Source organism: Hypanus sabinus, chromosome 6, assembly GCF_030144855.1.
Source record: "Hypanus sabinus isolate sHypSab1 chromosome 6, sHypSab1.hap1, whole genome shotgun sequence".
In the NCBI taxonomy this organism is placed as follows: domain Eukaryota; kingdom Metazoa; phylum Chordata; class Chondrichthyes; order Myliobatiformes; family Dasyatidae; genus Hypanus; species Hypanus sabinus.
The window spans coordinates 39,078,698-39,102,952 of record NC_082711.1 but is presented as its reverse complement, the minus strand read 5'-3'; the positions used below and the strand labels follow the sequence as shown (position 1 = coordinate 39,102,952).

Here is a 24,255-nt window from a genome sequence, read left to right as displayed (position 1 = left end):
GAAGGAGAGGCAAAATTAAGACTTCAGATTGATGGCTTTGCCTCCTGTAACACCTTATTTGACTTGACAGCATTATGATAAAGCCAAATGATTCCAAGGGAAAAATAAAATCACATGGGACCAAAAGGTGCACAAATCTACAGAGATAAATTAATTTTACTCTGTACTTTGGCATTGCACAGAGAACAGAGCTTAGTGTTCAACTATTGGCTAGAATGAGCTGGGGCAGTTATCACATTTGTTGGAAAACTGATGAAATGACATTTGGTGTCTGATTGAGAGATCTTTACAAGTTCACTCAATGAAATTCTGTCTGCTCTCAGCTGGAGGTGAACATGTTCCACAGCGAGGCAAACCAAAGCAATAAACACCAATTAGCTCCAATAAGTATTGAAATGGGAATACGGGTTTTAACACTAAAGTTGTAGACCATTTGGTCCCTTGTGTTTGGCCTGTCAGTCAACAGAATTATTTTTACCTCAGTGTTAATCATATATCATACACAAAATGCACCAGGAACTCAGGGGGTCAGGCAGCATCAATGGAAAGGAATAATCAGTTGACGCTTTGGGCCTCTGGGGAAGACTTCTAATGAAGGGTCTCGACTCATTATTCCATTCCATCGATGCTGCTTGACTTGCTGAGTTCCTCCAGCATTTTGTGTGTGTTACTCTGGATTTCTAGCATCAGCAGTATTATTTTTTGTGTTAATCGTATATCTCTTGAGTATAGCAAAATGAACTTATATTGAAGGAGAAATTATTGACTGGCCATCACATAACTGGAAAGGCGATGAGTACTTTATTCACATTAATTTGATGTATTAATCAGTAAAAGGAGTGCAAGTGTGGTGTGCAGGCATGACACACTTCCTCCTCCTTGCCATCTCAAGAGAATAATTGCTATTGCATAGTATCCAAAAGCAGAGCAGATAATGTGGGGACACAAGACACTGGAGGTGCTGGAATCTGGAGCAGAAAAAAATCTGCTGGAGGAACTCCGAGTCAGGCAGCATCTGTAGAGGCAAAGGGATAGTTGGGCATTTCAGGTGAAGATCCTGCATCAGCACATAGCTTCCTACTTCAATGTCTTCCCCCTTCCCTAATCATCACTGCCACTTTCATGGGGTTTCTATCAGTCTGGGAGAAGTGGGCAATGAAGCCTAATATTTTAAAGCATATAGGTCAATAATATTCAGTCGCCAGATTCGATGCCTCACAGTAGAAGCTAATGTCACTGCAAAGATCTTCATTGTCTTCCCTGTCAAAACTCTGCACTCTTTGTTTGAAAACAGTGAGAATTGTAAGGAAAAATAATCGAGTGAATTAAGAATGTAAACTCTCTGTGACCATCTTTACTTCAACTAATAAGGTAGTTCACTCAATGTAGCAAGTGTACTTTATGATCTCTCGTTCATTACAATGGACATTACAAAGCACAGTTTCTGCCCGTCATGGAATCCCACTCAGAATTAGAACATTCTTCCATTGTTTCATAACTAAGTCCCTTTCCAAATCTCAATGATTCTCAAGAACATATAGAAGAGCTTCAAAATTATCCAATTAGATAAATAAAGTTAGATAAATAAGTTGATAATATTAAGCCCCAATCATAAGTATTATCAACTCATGAATTTGTTTAGCACAAATCTTGAATATTTGTGCAGCCACATATATTTTATATTCCTCCATTTTATAATTTGTAAAACTAAATTTGACTTTCTAGGGATGACTCCAAGATGGAGTAGGTGTTCTCCTTTATTGATAAGAGTATATGAAATACTTCATGAAAAGAACTCCCCACCCAGGTATAAGCTACTAGTAAACTATTAAATATCCTACTGATCATTAAGAGGATTCAGGACAAAGCTTCCAGTAAATGAATCTCTTTCAACTCTGTAAAGTTGCCTTCCAAAGTCAATAGGGAATGAATGTTTTTAGAGATTTTGACAGCTGCATCTGGAACATTAGCCCTGTTATAGATATACTATACTCTATCTCACTAGCCCTTATTATCCACCTTCTGTAAACTACCATTTGAATACCATCTATCACTATTCCCACTGTACCCCAAAACTCAAAAGTGGTAAATTTAAAATATTTATCATAATGATTAAATCACTCCAGTCTTACTGTCTTTATCTGGATGATCTCACTTAGCCCCATAGTGTTTTCCCCACTTGCTGCTCCAGCTTTCAATTTCTTAAGCATTATTATTAAAGGTTGAACTTTTTGATTACTTTTTGTAGAATGCAAGTTTTGTTTTTATATTGTTTGTTAGAGTTTGGGAAATTTTTGGATACTTCAGATGTATCTACTTTTAGCCTTTACAAAGGGCAGCACAGTAGTATAGCGGCCAACATAATTTTTTATGGTGCCAATAATTGGGATTCAATTCCTACCACTCCCTGTAAGGAATTTGTACATTCTCTCCATGACCACATGGTTTTCTACCAGGTGCTCTAGTTTTCTCCCCCATTCTAAAGACACATAGATTAATAAAGGTTAGTAAGTTTTGGGCATGCTAAGTTGGTGCTAGAAGTGTGGCAACACTTGCAGGTTGCCTGCAGAATACACTCAGATTATGTTGGTTGTTGATGCAAATGACACATCTCATTGTATGTTTTGATATACGTGTGACAAATAAAACTAATCTTTAATCTTTATAGATCAAAATCAATAAGAAATCCTAGACCAGATCAGGTTTCACCTTAATTGTTTCTTCAACAAAATTGTCAGTTTATTTTATGCGGTCACGAACATTTCTTTTCTCAAGTTCCCTCCTCTTCCAGCCTTTCTCACCACCGTCACACAGGCTTAGATACTTGGAAAGCCACACGTACCATTTATGAGAAAAGTGAATGAATACTGAATTGCAGCAGGCAGGACATATATTGCCAGCAGGGAGTTTTATGTACAGAAAACAAAAATCAATTTTCCAGTTGTTCTTAAGGGCATAGTTTTCAATTAGGTTAAAAACTTCTGTCTTTCATCACAGGCAGATATTCCTTCAGTTGTCTCGGCCTTGAAATTCTTCCCTAAATCCTCACAGCTCAACCTTTGTCCTCCTTTGAGATGCTTCATAAAGCTAACAACTTTGACTAAGACTTTGCTTACTGCTTTTCTTCATGCTTCTGTCAAACACTGGAATATTTTTCTATGTTAGTCTCTGTTCAAATAGAAACTGTGATAGTTTTGTAGACTTTGAATTACAACCAAAGAGATGAATTTTGTTCTAAATGCCCTAGTTGACACTAATATCTGGATAAACCCTTTGTAAAATGGAAAATGTAACTCTGAAAGTAATTGAATTTGAACTCCACAATAGAGAAGATACTATTGAAGAAAACATCTCCCTCAAAAGCTTAAATAATGTTGCACAGATTTCATGGTGGGATAATGACTCAATTGACAATGTTCTTTGGTCACAAGGAAACTGGTCAAGTTCCATTAAATGGTCAGTCTTCCCTCATCAATGATACATTAAATACAGAATAACTATTTGCATTCGATGCTAATAAACCGCCATTTTGCTCAAATCTGTTCTCCAAAGGAATGAGTAAAACATAGAACAAAAATACAAGACTCAAAAGCAAACATAACCTTAATTTGCAAACGATGATCTCTGTTTCTAATTACTTCACTAAGCAGCATAATGATAATAGGAATCTGGTAGGTAGGCATATGTTCATCAAATTCACAAAATGAAACATCATTTGGCTCTTGTGAATCTCTCTGAGCACTTGAGTGTGGCAATACGTCTCTTGACTTGTGAATCCATGACAGTGCCAGTCTTTCTAATATAGAGTCTATTGTTTTTACATGCAGGGGATTCAGTCTGCGTTATTCTTTGGCTAAAAGAACCACAAGTGAAATTAATTCCACATGATAACAGTGATGTTGTTGTTCAAATGGATTGCAAAATTCACTGGCAATCATCGGTGTTCCTGACTGTTGCAACAATTTATTTTTGAACAGGAGCAGATTCTGGCAAATTACATCCCCTAACTGAACACCAATGATTTTTTGAATTAAAATTGAAACACTCAGCAGGTCACACAGCATCTGTGTAGAAAGAAGTAAACACATCAGGCCAACAACGTTTCATCAGAAGGAGGAAAGTTAGTTTAAGTCACAGGAAGAATGGAGAAAGCAAAGGGAATTTCTGCGGTAGGTTGGAAACAATGTTCCCTCTACAATTTACACGTATGCGTGGGCACACATCTTTTGCTACTAGTGCACAAAGGAATTTAAATTGTGCACAAAAAAGTTGTCCCCTCTACCTTGACATGCTAAGTATATTTCACGATCATACACAATCACATTTCCTTTTCCAGTTTATGATGTGGACGGTGTTAACAATGTGGAGTTTGTGATGATTTGTCTGCAGATTTAGAACTGGTTAATTTATAGCATTTTTATTGAAGGAATGATTGATTCACTATGTTGAATTCTAAAGAAGCAAAGGGCATGAAATGCAAAAGAACTGCTAGTTCATTTGGAGTGGAATGGCTTAATGAAACAGTAGAAACTACCACACTCAAAGCTCATGAGGCCAAGAATGTGCAGCAATGATAAATATTTACATATAACACAGAAACTGGTGTTCCCTGCTTGTACTGTCACAACGAAAAAAGTTGCTGGAGAATTTGCAAGTGGGAAGAAGTGGGGTGCTATTTGGAAACTAGTTTCATTTAGCAAACAAATCATATATGGACAATGTGCAAGAGCTCCAGTGAGAAAATCCTTCATTACCCAGTACAGACCTGCTACATATGCTTTGTGAGACTGCAGATGAACGAAAGCGAAAACAATCAAGCTCAGAGGACATCAAAGCTCTTAGTGTTTTGCTAGCTGTTAAAATGAATACCTCTGTAATAAAATTCAGTGTGCATGTAGTTATCACTGAGCAAAAATTGCAGAGCACATTTTATTTTAACTAAATTTAACTATGTAATATACATATATACTTACTGTAATTAAGTTTTTTTTTCTATATTTCTATGTAATGAGCAGCTGCTGCAAAGTTAACAAATTTCATGACATATGCTGGTGATATTAAACCTAATTCTGATTCTATGTCTAAGCTTGCCTTGTATTTGGTGTGTGTCCTGCACTAAAATTCTGTTTTGCTCTTCACAACTGATCTTGCTGAGTATTCCCAGTATCTGCACTTTTTTAAACTTTTCAATTATATCAACAGGCAGCACAGTAGTAGTGGTTATCATAGTGCCAGCAACCTGGGTTCAATTCCCTCTGCTGTCTGTAAGGAATTTGTATGTTCTCTCTGTGGCCGTGTGGGTTTCCTCTGGGTGTTCTGGCTTCCTCCCACATTACAAAGACAAACAGGTTAGTAAGTTATAAACACAAGAGATTCTACAGATGCTGGAAATCCAGAGCAACACACACAAAATGCTGGAGGAACGCACCAAGTCAGGCAGGCAGCACCCATGGAAATGGATGAACAGTTGATGTTTTGGGCCGAGACCCTTCATCAGGACTGGAAAGGAAGAGGGAAGATGCCAGAATAAGGTGGTGGGCGGAGGGGAAGAAGTGAAAAGGGAGATGGTGATTGGTCAAGTCAGGTGAGTGGGAAGGGGGCAGTGAAGTAAGAAGCTCAGAGGCGATAGGTGGAAAATGTAAAGGGCTAGGGAATAAGGAATTTGATTGGAGAGTGGACCATGGAAGAAAGGGGAGGAGGGGGACCAGGGGTGGTGATAGATGCCATGGTAGCACAGTGGTTAGCGCCACATTATTACAGCTCAATGTGTCAGAGTTCAGAATTCAATTCAGACGTAGTCAGTACATCCTCCCTACAGAATGCATGGGCTTTTTCTGGTTGTTCTGGTTTCTTCCCACAGTCCAGGGATGTACTGTTAAATAGGTTAATTGGTCATTATACATTGTCCCGTGATTAGGCTAGGGTTAAGTCGGGAGCTCCTAGGCAGCACAGCTCAAGGGGCCAGAAGAGCCTATTTTGTGCTGTATCACAATCAATCACTCAAATCAATACATCAATAGGCAAGTTGGGAGTTGCAGAAGAGGGAAAAGGGAGAGCGAAAAAATTACCAGAAGTTGGAGAAATTGATGTTCATCCTATCAGGTGGGAAGCTACCTAGAATATAAGCTGTTGCTCCTCCACCCTCAAGTGGTTTCAGCGTGGCAGAAGAGGTGGTCATGGACCGATATGTCATTAAGGAAATGAAGACTGGAATTGAAATGGTTGCTTTCTGTGGACGGAGCCAAGGTGCTCAACAAAGTGGTTCCACAATCTAAATCAGATCTTACCAATGTAGGGGAGACTGTGCTGAGAACACCAGATACAGTAGACTACACTAACAGATTTGCATGTGAAGTGTTGCCTCAACTGGACGGACTGTTATGGCCTCTGGATGAAGGTGAGGAAAGAGGTGAATGGGCAGGTGTAGCACTTCTCCTGCTTGCAGGGATAAATGTCAGGAGGGAGATTAACCAGGAGTGATGAAAGGACAAGTGAATCAAGGTGCTAATTGCGTGGTGTGGGTCTGTTGGCTGGATGAGGCTGTTACTATGCTGTATCTCACAATAAATAAATAAATAATCACATTAACCATTTCATTCTAAATACAATTCAATCACTTTCTCTAGTAATGCGACCCCCTCGTTGTGAAATTCTTTCTTTACATAGGAAATGAACCAGGAACATCACAGACTATATTGCAAACAGGATGAAACAGCCTTTTTATTCTAAAGTGATATGTACAAGAAAGCTGTCTTACATTGTTTTATACACTGTGTGAAAGAGCCATTAAAAACTGATTGCACTGTGCTTGCATTTTGTTTAAAACATCATGGTAAAATTGGAAGGAAGGCAACAAACAAGCAAATTAGACATCAATAATTGCAGAGAGCTTTCCCATATTATGAAAGCAGCTCAACAGAAATAAAAAAAAGTCCTTAAAAGTAGGCATGGACTTCCTGGTTCACACAGTGCCCAAAACAGCTAGTGTGTGAGAAATGACCTAAAATGATTCTCTCTCACATCAGGAACTGCAGGCACTTAATCGTTTCATCCTCCGTATACCAAAATAAGCACTTACAAAATTGTTTAAAGGAAAGCTTTCCAAATTCCCAAATGTACACTAGGGTATCACATTAAAAGTAATATTAAAACATTAGTCACTTATTTGTGTGTCTTTTAATATATAAAACAAAATTGTTTCTTGCTTTTTTCCTTGAACTTGCACAGACATTATTGTTTACTATATAGTCACTCACATCTGGTACAATACAAAGATATAATGAGAACTGGAAGCATTAACAGTCTCCTACTTGACCTAACAGATTTGCAGTGTTACAGACTTGCATGAAAACTAGTCAAGTTTCCCTTCTTTATTTTGCCCCACAATTCCCAATGGCCTGATATGTGACACATTGCTCTGCTTGTTGGCCTAAGGGCTTGCAGTGGCCAGGACATTCATAGAACAAGGCAAGACTTTCAAATTGGACTAACACTCCCTCTGTGTATGTTACTGGCTGTAAACCAAACCAAAAAATATGAAAGAATCATGAAATTGGCAGTTATTCTTTCCTCCATCAATGAACTAGATGAATTACAATGAACAGTGGTACGGTATGGTCCACAATTTATCAAGCTCCACAATTTCCACAGGGCTTTCTCAGTCAGATTTGAATTATTACATAGGCTAAAAGTACACAGCAATTTATTGTTTTTTTTTAAGTGTGGTATATTTTATTCAAAAACACAAACAACAATCTTCCGATCAAGAAATATTCAAATTGCGGAGAAAGGATGCAGAAATTTTCTAGTCGGTGTTGAAGTGAATTTCACATTTAGAAGTGTCCCCATGGGACTAATGTAATGATATTCCTGAATTCATGCCAAGCTGTATACATTTGAGGAAAATGGATATCCATGATCCCTCACAATACAGTTTCGCACAGGAGCACTGTGAAGGTAGCAGAATAAATCCAGCCTTAAGTAGCTAAAAATCAGACATAATGTCTGGAGAAGAATCACATGATTAGATTCTCATGACAACAGACTTTTTCAGCTTCCACCTGATTGTCAAACTGTGAGAAAGTCTTTCTGTATTATCAGCTGCTGGCTGTGACAGACAGAAGATGGCAGGTTAAGGTCAGTGAGTCTTTTCTCAAATTACTGAAGGCACTGGAATAGGAAAATGATGCAAAAACCTGCAAGAGATTGGAAGTTCTTCTCCTTTGATATTCAGAGGAAAGTGACTTAAAAAGTGACTTATTGCCTTGTACATCAACCTTCTTATTCTGGGGTTAGGGATAGAACGGCCGACCTTGGTCCTGCATTTGTAACCGGGACAGTCTGGCTACCTGAGAAGGGGACGGAGGAACATCTTGCCTGTAAGGACCTTTTGGAAGGCTGTAGGCTGGATCGGGTTTGTAAGAGTCGTAATTATTACGTCCTTCTACGGGCTTGTTTGCAATCAACTGATCCTTTTGTCGCTGTTCCTCTTGCCGCAGTAGTTCCTGTGTCTCCATCAAAACCCGTGCATTGACTCCATGTCCTAGGTAGCCATTCCGAGAACCCTGATAACTGGAATACCTGGGATTGTCCTTTGCACTCTGAAACCCTTCACCTGGGGTGTAACTTTTATCCCATGCTTCTGGAGTCAAGGAACTGGAATTCTTTTTGCTTTGCCTGCAAAGACAAGAGAATTGAAAACTAATTGTTTATCACTTGTTGGAAAAAACTGCTAAATGCCAAACAGGAGACTGCTAAACAACAGCCAAGACTATTCATCATTCATAACTTAACATATATTATTGATAAAAGTAATTATATGCATGTGTTTTGGAATGTAGATGCTGCAGTAATGTCAGAATTAGGCAATCAACAACCTGCCATGTGTTAACAGAATAGATGCAAATACAGTGTAATAAGTTGTGGTGGAACATAACTGCTGGTGGAACTCAGAAGATTAGGCAGCATCTGTGGAGAGAAATGGATGGTCAACATTTCAAGTTGAGAAAAATAGGATATGATGCTCTCTCAATTGCTCTGTTTTTTGTCTTTAGCTAGGAAGAAATGTTCAGCAAAATTCCCATCTCTCAGAAGCTGCACTGTGCCAGGCATTCTTAGCACTTCTTCTGTCAGTAGAAATTAAAGATCAGGTAAAACGTTCCCCTCTCAATTAGCAGATGGGTGAAAGGTCTTCTGAGGAAAATTAAGAGTGACTAAAAACAATATAAATTTAAAATAAGGGCGCACGATTTACATTTGTACTGGGTCTTGGTTTAAATTAATTCCAGACTGATAGAACGTGAGATCTCCACAACTATGAGGTTCAAAGGTATCGATTTTGGATTGCTTCAGGCCAATTCATAGACAAAGTTACATTACAGAAGGCATACATGTCTAAAAATGAAATAAGTGTGATGAAACAAATGCAAGCTTTTCCAAGTAATAGATGTTTGTAATAAATAATAGGGATTTTCATTTAATTAAAATGTCAAAATATTTGAGTTCATAATAAGTGGACTCCACTGTACTACTTCCATGTTTAATAACCTTTCATATAAACCCACTCTTGTTTAGTTTATTATTATTTTAAATCTTTCTTTCTTCATAATGTTCTAAATAGCTTCCCAATAACCTGTCTGACCTATTGAAACAACTGGAAGTTGTTTAAACTGAAGTAGATGAATTATCAACATTGCATGACTACTGCCAATGAAGCAGCTTGACGACAGACATATGGCTGCAAGTCCCTAAATAGCTGTCTTTTTTTCCAACTTTTTCCAATCCTTGTGTGCATTGTTGGGTGAATGTAGATATACTAGGAAACAGCTGTCTCCATATTCACTTGCATTGTCTTGCCCTGCTGTTTTTCTTCTTTGATTTTGCTGTTCATAATCTGCAGTAATATAACTGTGACACTTGCAGAAAAATAGAAACCAATCCCACTGAATTCAGTCGTACTTTTGTCAAAATTGAAGCCACCAAAGAAATTACCTTTAGCTAGTTAACTTTAACCTCTTCATGACAATTAGACTTATTATTTCCAACAAATGTGAATTTACAGACCATTCAGGGCATTGAGGAAATGGGCTTTTGTTCTGCAAGTTAAATTCATTATTCAGAAGTGTTAATGTTGTACGTAGGCTTGCCTGCCAATTACCTTTCATAGCTTCAGGTATAACATTAAACAGTCTCTGGCTTTGCCTGTCTTTGGTGATCTTACCTTGGCAACGAGCTGTACTGCCGCTGAGCCTGCTGAAAGCTCTCCCTTTCTTCCTGTCTCTGGCGCTGAAGCTGGACTTCCACAGACACAGAGTGTCGACCACTTTGAGCATAAGGGCCAGAGCTGGGCTGAAGAAGGATCGCAAAAATAAAATTAATTAGAAGTGTGGTCTTTCACAATGCTAGATTGACTGGCTAGCTGATCCTATATAAAGGTGAGACTCACCTTTACAACTGAGGCTTCGAGAGTACAAGCATGAGCAGAGAGTCAAAAGGTCACAGTGCTTCTTGATATTGCTATTTGCTTTTAATTGTCAGATCTGCTTTTCTAATTTCTGGTCCAAGCTTATTATCAAAATAGAAAGAGAACTTCAATTTCCTTAACATTACTTCAGGTCATACTGTTGAATCTGGTAGAAGACCTGTTATACTGTATGCATATGCTTTACAATCCTTTCTGGGGGGGAAAAAATAAAGATTATATGCAATAATATCCTGACCATCAATTTCTGGAATTACCTCCTTCCCTCATTTATAGTTACATACTCTATTGTTTGCTGTTTGGATGAGCAGTTGTAAACCGGTAGTATTTTAAAAGTAAACCTACAGTAGTCAGAGAATGGGACACTATTGTTGAGGCAATCAGCAGAATGAAATTGTGGATGTATCAAGGTGGCTGCTCTCATGTGAACATATTGTACTTAACAATATACTGTGGAAACACAATCTGATACTATTAGCTTCAATAACTGACAGAAATTGGATTTTCCTCCCTTCCTGTGTGATACATTCCTTAAGAGCTTAAATATCTGTACAAGCATTGTATTTTAACAGTGATGACTATTATGAAATGCATTTCCAGATTTAGTCTTCTTCAGTCTTGAAAGAAGGCTTAGAAACTGCAAAGCATTATAAAACATAAATAATTTTAGCAAGATAGGCATGAATCCATGAGTTATTCAGGGCTTTAGGAACAATTGGGTCAAAGACAGGAGCTTGATAGAAGTGGTGCTGGATCAAGAGCTGGGAATGGAGGGAGGTGATAAATCTACATTCAGTAGCCATGTTATTAGGTACACCTGCTTGTTAATGCAAATATCTAATCAGCCAATCATGTGGCAGCAACTCAATGTATAAAAGCATGCAAGCACGGTCAAGAGGTTCAGTTGTTGTTCAGACCAAACATCAGAATGGGGAAGAAATGTGGTCTAAGTGAATTTGACTGTGAAATGATTGTTGGTTCCAGACAAAGTGGTTTGAGTATCTTAGAAGCTGCTTATCTTTTGGGATTTTCACACAGAACAGGCTCCAGCGCTTACTGAAAATGGTGCATAAAACAAAAAGACGACAGTTCAGTGGGCAACAACTTGGCAATGAGAGAAGACAGAGGAGGATTGCAAAAATGACAGGAAGGCAACAGCAACTAAAATAATAATGCATTACAACAGTGGCCTGCATAAGAGCACCTCTGAATGCATAACACTTCAAACCTTGGTGGCTGGGCTACAACAGCAGAAAACAACACCAGGTTTCACTGCTGTACCTAATAAAGTGGCCAGTGAATGCATCTCTCTATAACATTCCTCGTCTAAATTCAAAGATGAATATTCTTGCATGAGAATGAACATTGATCTTGAAAAATAAAAGTAAAAAACTTGGAGAACATTCAACATGTAAACCCTGGGACAGGAAGAGAAATAGCACAAACATTCATTTGTTTTGGCCAGGATATGATTATTATCCAGTTTGATGCAAACCTAAAAGTACCTTAATTATGCAATTACTTGAATACAGTTATTCTAAATTTGAATCAGAAATTACAGCACAGAAGTTCATTCAGCTTTTTGAATGTATGCTTTTGTTAACTCTTTAATTGAGTTCTCTACTCTAACTTCAATTCCTTGCCATTCCCACAATTTTACACATATTCTTCCTTTTCAAGAAATTATCCAATTCATTTTTAAAATTATGCTAAAGTCCTGCTTCAAAAACCTACTTGCGTGAAAGCATTACCACAGTCTGATAACCTGTGTAGAAAGGGTATGCTCCTGACATTCTTTTTGTTCTTGTTGTAATGTTAATCCTGATTCTGTTCTTTCATTACTGAATCCCCGGCCAGAAGAAATGATCTTTCATTTTTGGATCATATTAAAACCTGTCATAATCACAAGAGTTCTATTAAATCCATCATTAACCCTTCTGCCCCATCAAAAACAATATATAAATATGAGAACTCTTCTTCATACCCAAGAACTCTCATAATGGTGCCATTCTATTAAATCTTTGCTTTGCTCCTACCATCTGTTTGGTTGTATTCTTGGGAGTCATGACTGACAGCACTAAAAAAACTGCTTCCATTTTACAAGAGCTCTAAAGTAGCTGTATTGTCTCAAGATATTTCATTGGAATATTATCAAAGTTATACCAACATATGCTGAGGAAAATTAACAAAATCTTAACCAACTCAATCAAAATGTTAGAGGAGCTCAGCAAGTCAGGCAGCATCTAATGAGGGGAATAAACAGTCAATGTTTTGAGGCAATGCTCTTCATCATGACATCGGGTCTGTGCGTGAAATGTTGACTGTTTATTCCCCTCCATAGATGATGCTTGATTTGCTGTGTTCCTCCTGTATTTTATGTGTGTTTCTCAAGATTGTCAGTATTTGCAGAATCTGTGATTATGAACAAAATATTTGCTGGGCAAAAAGGCAGGATTTCTGAAGTATCTTTAGAGAGAGGTAGAGGTGGAAAATCATTTAGGGATGGAATCCAGGATTTCAGGTTTTATCGAAAGCAATCAAACCCAGGGATGAGCAAGAGGCTGAAAGCAGAGGATATGTATAGGAATTGAACAGCTTTACAGAGAGGTAGGGAGATGTGAGACTAGCTGAGGCAGGGTATGGTCATATATACTACAGAGGTAGAAATATACAATCTCAGTGACGGTATGGAAATACAAATCAACTTCAGGTCAAAATTTGAACCAAAATTGCATGGAGGCTGGCTCAGTTTCAGACTGTTGCTCGTGGAGAATGGGTCCTAAGAAATGATCTAGGTTGGAGTAATTTGTTCATTTTTGGGTCAGTGCATTTAATGCATGATAAAATTAATTTTTTTGAAGATGATGATGATGACTGCATCCTTGAACTCTTCATGTGAAAGTACCCAATTAATGTTCTTTGGTTGAGAATTCTGGGATTTATATCCACCAATCAAAAAGAACAGGCAAGTTATTTTCAAATCAGTAAAGGGTGGAGGTGATTATGTCTCCACGTGTCTTTTGTCTTTGACTTCGTTGGTGATAAGAGCCCATTGGTTTGGAAGACTTCATTGGTTCCAAAGCCAATGTTGAGGCATCCAAGGACAATGACACTTTTATCTATATACTTCTGTGCTGAGACCTCAGGGGGTCTCTGTCCTGTTGGTGGGACAACTCAGATCCTCGGAATAAGATGGCAGATCGTAGCACATTATTGAAGAAGGCTTTTGTTCTGCTACTGCATGCTGGACAAAACAATCTGAAAATTTAGATAAATGAGAGGGTAGAGATACAAATGGAAAATGGAATGGGTTTCCAGGCAATATTAGGGAGCAGCATATGGAGGTGCAATAGGACAAGGCCAAGTTCAGGCCCTTGGAAAAGAACAAAGGTAATGATGCTGGCACAGGAAGAGAACAATTGCCGGGGAACATCAGCACTAACTGGAAAGGTAAGAATGAAACCTGCCAAATTCAGTCCCAGGCTAACATAATGACAGTGGAGATACTCCACAGAAGAATTGACCTATGAGTTTATAGTAGCTTCAAATCCAGTGCCCGCTGGCTTTAATTATACAAAGTTCTGAATTAAGATTGCCAGGATCCAAGCAAACACTCGCCAAAGTCCCTTACGTGTCAGATAAAGAGAAGTCTTTCTTTTGGTATTCAAAGCTCAAATCCAAGGACGAGAAAGCACTGTGCCAACTCATTCCCTCAGAGTACAATTAATGGTTAACCATTTTTCACAGACTGAAAAAATTAAACATCAAAAGATCCAAAGTAACACAAACATTTCAACAATATGGAAATATAGAATATGAATTAAATTGGTCATTTAAACTATTTAACTAAAATAATCAAAATAGGTCACATGCTTCCCATACAATTATTAATCAATGCAAATACCCAGATTTTCATGAATCTTGTAACCACAGTTTAGATTGCATAGGTTTTGCAAATGTCAAGTCTGGTCTTGGAAACTATTCTTTTTAATGGGGGTTGGAAACAGTTCATTCCTTAATATTTATTTGATGTTACAATATGTTCACATTTGGTTGCGAGCTGCTATTTGCCAACTGATTTAAACTACTGAACCCACAGTTTAGGAAATCATCCTATCCCTTAAGGTAATTGTGCCCCTTGTCCTTTAGAATCCTGGCAGTTCATTACAGGAAACTGTTTAAAACTGTTATAAAATTAAAATACACAACAGTTTGCCCTTTGACCCATAATGGTTATGTTCCAAGTCTTTCAGAGTCCAACCTTTTCTCACAGTTCTAGTTCCCAGACCATGCGCTTCTCCTTCTCTCACACCACCCCCACCAAACAATTGCCCAACACCTCCCCCCCCCCCACCGCCAATAACATAAGCGACAGTTTGTAAACCGGAAACTGCTAGCAAAATATTTGTGCACAAAGGAAAATGGCACAGATATCCACTGAGGAAAACAATGTCACTTCGCAATGGAAACAAAAGCCCAGACTAACAAGTGAAACACAGATTTTATCTTTAATTTGATCCAAAAAAAAAGCAGAATGCTGGCACTTACATTACAATCAACAATTTAAAACTCAGAATGCTGTTGTGATGTCATAAAAAATCATTCAAAAACAAATTTTACATATATAGACATGCACAACACAGGTGCAAGTTTTGGAATCCAACTTCTAAAGACAAGTATCGGTCCCTTGTACCATTAAGAATTGATAATTATCATGACTTCCAAAGGTCCATTTTAAAGAATCATATAGGGAGACAACATTGTAAAATTTCTACAGCTGCTCATTCATTGGAATTGGACATGGCTTGATTTGGAATGTTTATTTGGGGTTGATTTACTATCTAACAAAAAAATGAGCTGCTCACATTCCACATTAAGGCACATTAAATCTTAGTCAATCGGTCCACATGCATTTATACAGGAATCATCCACTTGATGCATGCTGCCATCTTGTATCACAAGTTTGTTGCTTTTATTTGCCTCTGACTTCAGACATCATCAATTCAATAGCTAAAACTAAAGATCCCATCATAGGTGAAGGAATTTGTCAGGAACCAGCAGTACAAGCAAGCAGTGAGCATGCAGTGATTATTTTTTTAATCATGCCAGCATTGAAATAACTAACAGTCATGACTGGGTGAAAGCATTCCTAAATCAAAACTCCCAAAATTATAAAGACACATGCTTTACATTTCATACATAATTATGTTGTATAGGCAATCACATTTGTCAATTGCATAAGGCAGCCATATTGTAACACAACAAAATATAACTCTACTCATTATATGTAACAGAAGCCTACTTCACGGTTAGAAAATTCATTTGCAATTCATTTTATACATGCTTGTCGTGAGTGAAGTTCATTATGAAAATAACAAATCATCTGATGAACTCCCTCTCTCCTCTGCTCCCCTCACCCTTTTGATTCAAATACAATGTTCAAACTTAACACATCCAGTCTGGAGTGCAGTGAGCTTCATTACTTCATTCAAGCATAGCTTGTCCCAGAAGAAAAATGGATTAGTCCAGTTAATCAGAATAGAACCAGGTTTCGCCACACAAACTGATGCCACTCAAGCAATGATGGGTTGATATGGACAGATGAGATTATCAATGATGCACCACAGTTGATAAGAGGTTAGAAGTGAACTGGGCAAGTAAACACGAGTTCTCACTTTCGTTACCACATAGAGGCCCAGGAGTGGGGTCAATCTTTGCAGATGCTGCTGTTTATCAAAGTTCATTGCCCTCCGTCCCCAGATGGCCACAGTCTAAACACTCACCCAAGGCTGTTCAAAACTGTATGTTCGTCTCCTGTCCTCGAGTTCCTCTTGCTTTGCTTGCTGAAATTCATTTCTTAGCTTCTGTATCCGATCGTGATTACTAGGAGCCAGTCTGTTACTGAAATAGAAAAGGAAAAGGTAAAAATCGCTGAAATAAGTGATGCAACACAAAGTTAAGCAAGGAAAATACAATTCATCACAAGGATGATAAAACTCAGGCTCCACTTTTAATTTTCTGCCATGTGAATCTTTCAAAGTGAAGAGGGAACCAGCTGGCAGGAGGTAGTCATTAGAGTTTCCTCTTTTCCAATTTCTCTCCAACTATCACAATCACAGACTACCAGGGAAATCACCTATCTGTGAAGTGGAATTAAGCACTCGGATATATTTGCATATGTATAATTCAATATTGCTGAACAAGATAATCACATAACCAAAGCGTTCTAGTGGGAAACAGTAATTCTCTGCAGGAAAACAAAACATGACCAATTTTAATTTGCCCTCTGTTTCGCCTGTAAAGTCTATCACTGCCAGATTAAGAGGCTTGTGTCTAGTGTCCCATGGACAACAATATGGCAAATTAGTGACAAAGTCATCAATCACTTTCGATATTAAAGTTAATCATCTAACAATAAAGCATAAATTCAGTCACAGACAAATCAGGAAGTAAAATATTCAAAGCTTAAATTAAGCAATACTTCAATTTTTGAGAATAATTATTTTCTCATAATAAGTCACAAGTTTTGTTTGGTAGCATAAATTGTTCCCTATTTTCTGTAATTAACATGTAATAAGTAGACCCTTTATTGTTTCTGGTTCCTTTTGCAGATATTTACCAAGCATTGATTTGCCACCAACCAATGGAAAAGGTGGACAGCTAGAAGGACTAATGGCCTAATCCTGACACCAGAATCCTCAAGGAGTAAACAGGAGGTACAATTCCTTCAATGAGTTCTTGTGAGAGATTGCTTCAACTCCCAACCATTAGCAAATATACTTTGGAATTCAATAGTAAATGCTTTAACAAGGGCTCTGTGGCTCCCTCAGTCTGGATATTTCTAGCTGTACTGATATCATAAGGTCTACCCCTCATAGAAGGTAGCAAGTTGGAAAGGCAATGCTTTATTGGAGAACCACGTAACAACTGCATCTCCAAAAAAAAAGTTCAACTGTACCTCTTCCCAACACTTTTTTTCTCCATAAGCTTCTCCCTTCACACGTGGAATAAGGAGAGCTGGCCACTTGCACACTAGAAAGTTGCATTGAAAAGGGTACGTCGCCCATTGGGATGTCCTGGGGGATGGTGTATCATTGTGTTCATTGGCCAACCAAATTACATTCTTGTAAGCAGTAAAGGGACTGTAATCCAAATATCTGATCGACTTCTGAAATTGATGAAAGCAAGTTTCCAGAGAATATGAAAATAGAGGCAATGGAGTCATTCAGCAGAGTTTTCCTCACTTTACTTAGGATACTAACAGGTCAAAACTATAGGTGGGGTTTTAAGGTAATAATTATCTGTTACAATTGAGGGACATTGGCATGAGGGAGGAGGATAGGAATAGTAAAGACAGTCATTCTTCAACATCATAAAGTTTGTAAAAAACTGAAAACATAAGCTTTTAAAAAAATGCTATACTTTAAGGATGCAAGCAGTTAATAACAGACCAAGGAAATGTCGACAGTTTGGTGGATAGGTGGCTGATCAAACGTCATGCTGAGAAATGTTAAGTGTTGCATTTTAAGAAAGATTCTATAAAGTTCAGAAGGGAAATGAAAAAAAAGAGTGAAGGTGAGAGAGAGACAGTGAAGGTGAGAGAGAGAGAGAGACTGAGAAGGGTGTGGAAAGAGTGTGTGAGAGAGAGGGGGGGGTGTGGAGAAAGAGAGAGACAGAGAGACAGAGAGAGAGAGACATGGAGAGAGCACAAGAGCGAGAGACATGGGGAGAGAACGAGAGAGAGACAGAGAGAGACGTGGGGGAGGGAGAGAGAGAGATTTAGAGAGACAGAGAGATAGATAAAGAAAATACCGCAAGCATGTAAACAGGAATAGGGTTATAAGGAAAGAGTGGGGGCTGGTGGCCAGAGACAAAAATGAACTCTTTTTAGGAAAGAGCAGATTCATCAGCATTTGTTAAGGAAGAACATACTATTAAGAGCCTCAGCAAAGGAAATTATGTTCTGAACTAAAAACAAAAAAGTAAGGTACTAACTGTAATAAATCACCTTATCCAGGTGGATTGCTGAGGAAGTAACACAGGAAATTAAAGATATCCTGGTCGTAACATTCCAAACTGCAAAGTTACATCTTTGTTCAAAAAATGCGGAGGAATATACATCAGTAAATGCAGACCAGTCAATTTAACATTAGTGGTAGGGTTGAAAAACAATAATCAGGGACAGAATTATCAGTCACATCGACAGCTGTGTTTTTCAGAGAATGTAGACATGGATTTACCAGAGGCAAATTGTATTTGATATAATTGTAATTTGATAGAGTATATGGATGAAGTAGCAGAAAGGGTCAATGAGAGAATGATATCGATGAGGGAAAAGCTGTTTACGTGACATATATGGATTTCTAAAAAGTGAATGATAAAATGCCACATAATAGGCTTGTCATCAAGATCAAAGTCCTTCGGATAAAATGGGCTGAAAATGGGCTTAGTTACACAAAAGAGAGAGTAGTCTTGAAAGGTTGTTTTCAGATTTGATGGCTGTGCAAGCAGGCTGGTGGAATGGGCAAATACGGTAGGTGCTACTGCAGATATAAAATCTAATACCAAGAAGTGAGAAGTATTACAATTTGACAGAAAGGATAAGAGGACAGATTTTTGGTCAGTCAATTTAAAAGTAGCAGGGCAAAGAAAGAAAGGTGGGTAAAAAGCATGCGTAAGTGCAAGAACAAGAAGCCACCACAATGAATCACTCACAAGCAAATACTGGCCCAGCCACAAATGGAGCTCTGTGAACACTGGAAAATGAACTAAAATGGTTCCACGGTCAAGGGAATTCCGGTACATGGGTAGATTAGAACAACTGGGATTGCTGTCCTGGATCAGAAGTGTGGGGCAGATACTAAAATCATGAATCATTGATAATCCTGACAAAGGGTCTCAGCCCGAAACGTTGACTGCTTGTTTCAACGGATGCTGCCCGACCTGCTGAGTTCATCCAGCTTGTTTGTACGTGTTAAAATCATGAAGGTTATGGACAGAGTTCATCCAGAGAATATTTTAAATTTTAAATTAAATCTATATACATTGAAAGTGGTTTTAAATGAATTTTAATTTGATTTCTTAATTATACAATATTTTTGCATTTTCAATTGTTTTTAAATGTTTGTGACTCAGAAAAAGATTCTGATAGCTCACAGTATGCTCAGGACTGCAGAGCAGAGTGCCGGAGAGATCTGCCAGATATGGGGAGTCACATGGTCACAAGAGGCAAAGGTCACTAGGGCATGAGAATCATGGAGAGATACAGAAAAGAGATGGGTCCTTCAACCCAGCTCATCCATGCTCACTATGACGCCTATTGATGCTAATCCCATTTGCCTACATGAAATCTGCATCCCTCTCTTCCTTTCCTTTTCTCACCGTTACCATCGGGTAGCAGACATAGTAGCCTGAAGGCACACACTCAGCGATTCAGGAACAGCTTCTTCCCCTCACTTTTTTAAAATATACAATATTTCTGTTTTTGCACATTTTTATTTATCTATTCAATATATGTAATTGACTTACTTGTTTATTTACTATTATGCTTTATTTTATTTATTATTTTTTCTCTCTCTGCTAGATTATGTATTGAATTGAACTGCTGCTGCTAATTTAACAAATTTCACGTCACATGCTGGTGATAATAAACCTGATTCTGATTCTGATCCTAGTACCTGTCCAAATGAATTTTAAACACTATGATTTTACTTACCTCCACCACTTCCTTTGGTAGATTGTTCCATTTAACCATCACCCTCTGTGAGAAAAATGTGTCCCTAAGTTTTGCTTTAAATATCTCCACTCTAGGAGTCTGGTTTTAGACTCCATTGGAAAATAGACTGATTTCTACTCAACAGATGTTCTTCTTAATTTTATAGACCATTTTAAGGTCACCTCTTAACCTCTTACAATCCAGCAAGAATAAACCCAACCTATCCAATCTCCCCTCATAAAATACCCCTCCATTCCTGAATTGCATTGCATCTGCCACTTCACCACCCAATTTTCCAACTGATCAGAGCTTTCTGTGTCCCATCACAACCCTCTTCACCATCTAGTACTCCACCAATTTTTGTGCCATCAGCAATCTTAGTACATTCTCATCCAATTCAAACAATGACAAACCACAATGCTCCCAAGACTAATCCCTGTGGTGCATCATTGGTTACAAACCAAGTCAAAAACAAAACACACCTTGACCAGCTATCTTCTGCCTCTCATTACCAAGGCAATTTGAGATACAGTTTGCTAACATCTCATGTGTCCCAATCTTCTGGATCAGCCTCTAACTCCGGACTTTGTCAAGTATTCGCTTAACTCCATGCAGACCACATTTATGGCACTCAATTCTCATAGTGAGCCCATTCTAGATCGAATCCAGAATAACACAGTCTACTAAATCTGACTTGCTTTCCACAATTACTACCTAAATTGCTGAGTTTTCCAGCATGCTCTGAAAAACTGATGTTTACTTCACTGTATTAAATTGGGTACAAGTGATTAACAATATTGTCTTTGGAGTGATCTGGGCAGACAAGATCAGAAGAGGTGGCACAACTCAAATCAGCATGAAATTAGGCAGAAACAATGAAATTGCAAAGTAAATGCAAGGGCCTTGATCTAATTAAGCAAGAGAAGAGAGCAGCTATTATTAGCTAAGCTGATTACAATTTCATCATGCTTTTAAAATACTGGATTTTAGGATGTTTTTCCACTATGCACAGGGTTCAGGTATTATGGAGAAATGATATAAAATGTTGGGAACAAAGGAAGACAGAAAAGTTAGCCAACTATTTTAGTAAGGGGGTAACTGAAATGTGGAACTGATTGTATATGGACTTGCTGGAGGTGAGTTCTACTAAGTTTAGTATGTTTAGTATAATTATGTTAAAATCCATGTCACAACCACGGAAGCTTTCCAACTGCTGATCAGGTTCTCATTATTTGCATGAACCATTTGCCAATGGAAGGATCCATGACTTTGGTAGATCACGAGGGTGAAGGCAGTTATCACATCAACAAGATGAGTGCAGGCACAAATTTGAGTGACTAGTATTAATTGTATCTGTTTTCTCTTTTCACTGGATAAGAAATAGTTGACAGAGTATAATATTAATAATAATATCGACCATTAATAACATTGACACTTTTATTCCTGAACAACTGCTTCCCATGGCTCTGAGAAAGTGTACAAATGATCAGAGCAATTCTAACTATTTAACAGACATTGGCGATCATTTAGAGCTGACTGGATAAGTGATACAAAATGATAACATCAGTAATTTCAAGCATGAGCTGGACAGGCACTTGGCAGGAAAATCACTTGAGAAATATGGCAGTGGTCTGTGTACATACAAGGGACCTGGCTGGTTACAAGGTTCTTTAGAGCTACTGTATTTTCTGATAATCACCAACAATGTTAAAGGGGAGATAAGGGTCCTGTTCACAAGCTCTAATGTATAGAATTTTCCCTGTTGTGTATTTAATATTTAAGTGATATTTGAGTAATGTTTTATATATATATTAAGCATTCTTGTTCATTTAAATAATTCATTACTGGTTATATGTATAAATACGTGATTTGTATACATCATCCCATGTGATACATGCACGCCTTGCTTAAAGTAATCTGAAGTTACACCCCCATTTTTGGACTCCAGTGTCTTCCTTTGAATTAGTTTAATGTTTTGAAGTTACAAAACATAACTCTCCCCTCAGACTGTTGCAGAAGCAAGGTCCAATATTTTGTTTAAGGGGACACCTGAAGCCAGCACCTCTTTCCTGGGGGTGGGAGAGGCAATGGCCAAACCCAGAGGGATGTATGATAGATACATGGATGTATGAAAGATGGAGGGTCCTCAAATGTGTAGGGGAAAGAGTTAGAGTGATCATTGAGTAGCTTGGCACAAGATCATGGTTTGATAGACCTGCACTGTGCTCTATCTATTATGTGGCAAAGAGCAGAATGGGCTAATTTGCCTACTTTGATATTGCAACATTCTAAAATGTTTCCACAGTTACAATTTCCTAGAGGAGCTCAAGGATCCTATGTCTGGAGCTGACCAGCCTATTATAAAAACAGAAGGAATCAAAAGAGTATATGGAAGGCAATAAGTAATCTACACTCTGATTTCAAATAATGGACTCCAAATATAACAGCATGTAGAATTTGCACATTCTGATGTTCTACTAACCTGCAACACAACCAAAGACTCTACTGGCACTAGCCACTAAAGTATAACATGATTTTGTACTGAGTTAGAGTGCATTGGAATGCCTCTATATCTTATACAAGTAATAATAAAGAGAAAGTTATTACATTCTAGTGTTTATACTAGAAAGTCTTTAAGGACTGAAAAGGTCAGGTCAAGGAAAACCATATCCTGTACCACACTAGCAAAGGAGTGGATTGTGTGTTGTATTGATTGTTCTGTAGTCACTTAATTAAATAACTGGAATATACTTGGGAAAATTACAGATGTAGGTTGTCACCAATAAACATATTGCAATAAGCAGTGATCCTAAAACCAGTCTTTGAAATGTTACTTCTTTCAGCCTCCCACACAGTTTTACAAGATATTATTGTCCAATCTCTAGCTGTCAAATGCGGACACATTGATATGTATAAACAAAGCTGCTTTTTGGTTTCAAATGGGTGAACTGGTCAGCACTGTGAACATACTTGAACTTGTACATCAGTAAAAATCGGTCTGGAAATGACATGTGGGTTTAATACTTCTCAGTGAAATGAACGAGAAATGCATTTCAACAGATACACAGACAAAGGCAAACTCAAAATTGGAAAATAATTAATAGATAACAATTGGAAACACTCTCAACAATGCATTGCATTGTACATGACTGATGTGTCAGCCCGGATGCAAGTGTTAAGCTTTGGAGTGGCGGTTTCATTTATCTAATCAAATCCCATTTCCTTGCACATACCTCAAGCACGCTCATCATCCTTTCCAAAAGTTTAATTCCAAACTAAATGCTGTTATTCAAGGGGTATGGTTATCTTGAAGTAATGTATTCAACTTTCCAATAACCTACAAGTCCAAAAATTGTTTTAAACATCCCTTTTCTGTGGTTATTACTATGAAGCTGCTCTAAATACAAGAGGAAATACAAAATTGCAAGGTAAGCAAATTGGAACTGTAGAAGAAATAATCAAGAGTAATATTTAAGGGGGGACTCTATCAAATTCTTGACGACGGGTACAGAAAACTGCTGACACTTTTTTCAGTTATTATGCATTTTCGATCCTGCAATTACTGTTCAGGTGGAATAGATGACATTCAGACTAAACATAAAGATACTGCCAAGGTAGAACGAAAAGCAGCTACTCAAACTATTATGTCCATGTGATTGGAAAGAGCTGGTGCCTTTGTATTTCACAGACGGTCTTTGTTTGGAAAAATATCAGTTCTAGCAAAAACAGTGTTAAAATAATTGGAAGCCATATTGGGTACAGTATGATATTTATTACAAGTGAAGGCTGAGCTGATTATTTAGGATGTATTGGAAATACTGTTAACAGGTTGCCTGAAACGGTATGTTTATATTAGATGAACTTGTAAATGTATGTTACCTAATGATTAACAGTGGCTTTTTAAGAAAATTACAAAACAAAATGAAAGGGAATTGAAAGTAATTGGGGCACAGAGTTACCAGTGAAGTTTGGGTCATGTTAAATGATCATATCAGCAAAATTTGATGCCAAGTTCAAGTAGTTAAGTGTGTAAGACGAGTGTAAAAACATTATGAAAGGA

At 37.8% G+C, this 24,255-nt stretch overlaps 1 protein-coding gene across 5 annotated transcripts in view; it reads right to left on the bottom strand.

The window, feature by feature from the left end:
- Positions 1–6,688: 6,688 nt before the first annotated feature.
- The window catches only part of pard3aa (par-3 family cell polarity regulator alpha, a), an 850,778-nt gene continuing 833,211 nt past the window's right edge, over positions 6,689–24,255 (bottom strand). For all 5 annotated transcript variants that reach the window (XM_059971936.1, XM_059971937.1, XM_059971939.1 and 2 more), the window contains 3 exons: positions 16,264–16,381; positions 10,220–10,347; positions 6,689–8,676 (listed from right to left, as the gene is read on the bottom strand). In XM_059971936.1, the coding sequence (XP_059827919.1) occupies positions 8,292–8,676; positions 10,220–10,347; positions 16,264–16,381 (631 nt within the window). In that variant the 3' untranslated portion in view covers positions 6,689–8,291. The remainder of the gene's footprint in view (positions 8,677–10,219; positions 10,348–16,263; positions 16,382–24,255) is intronic.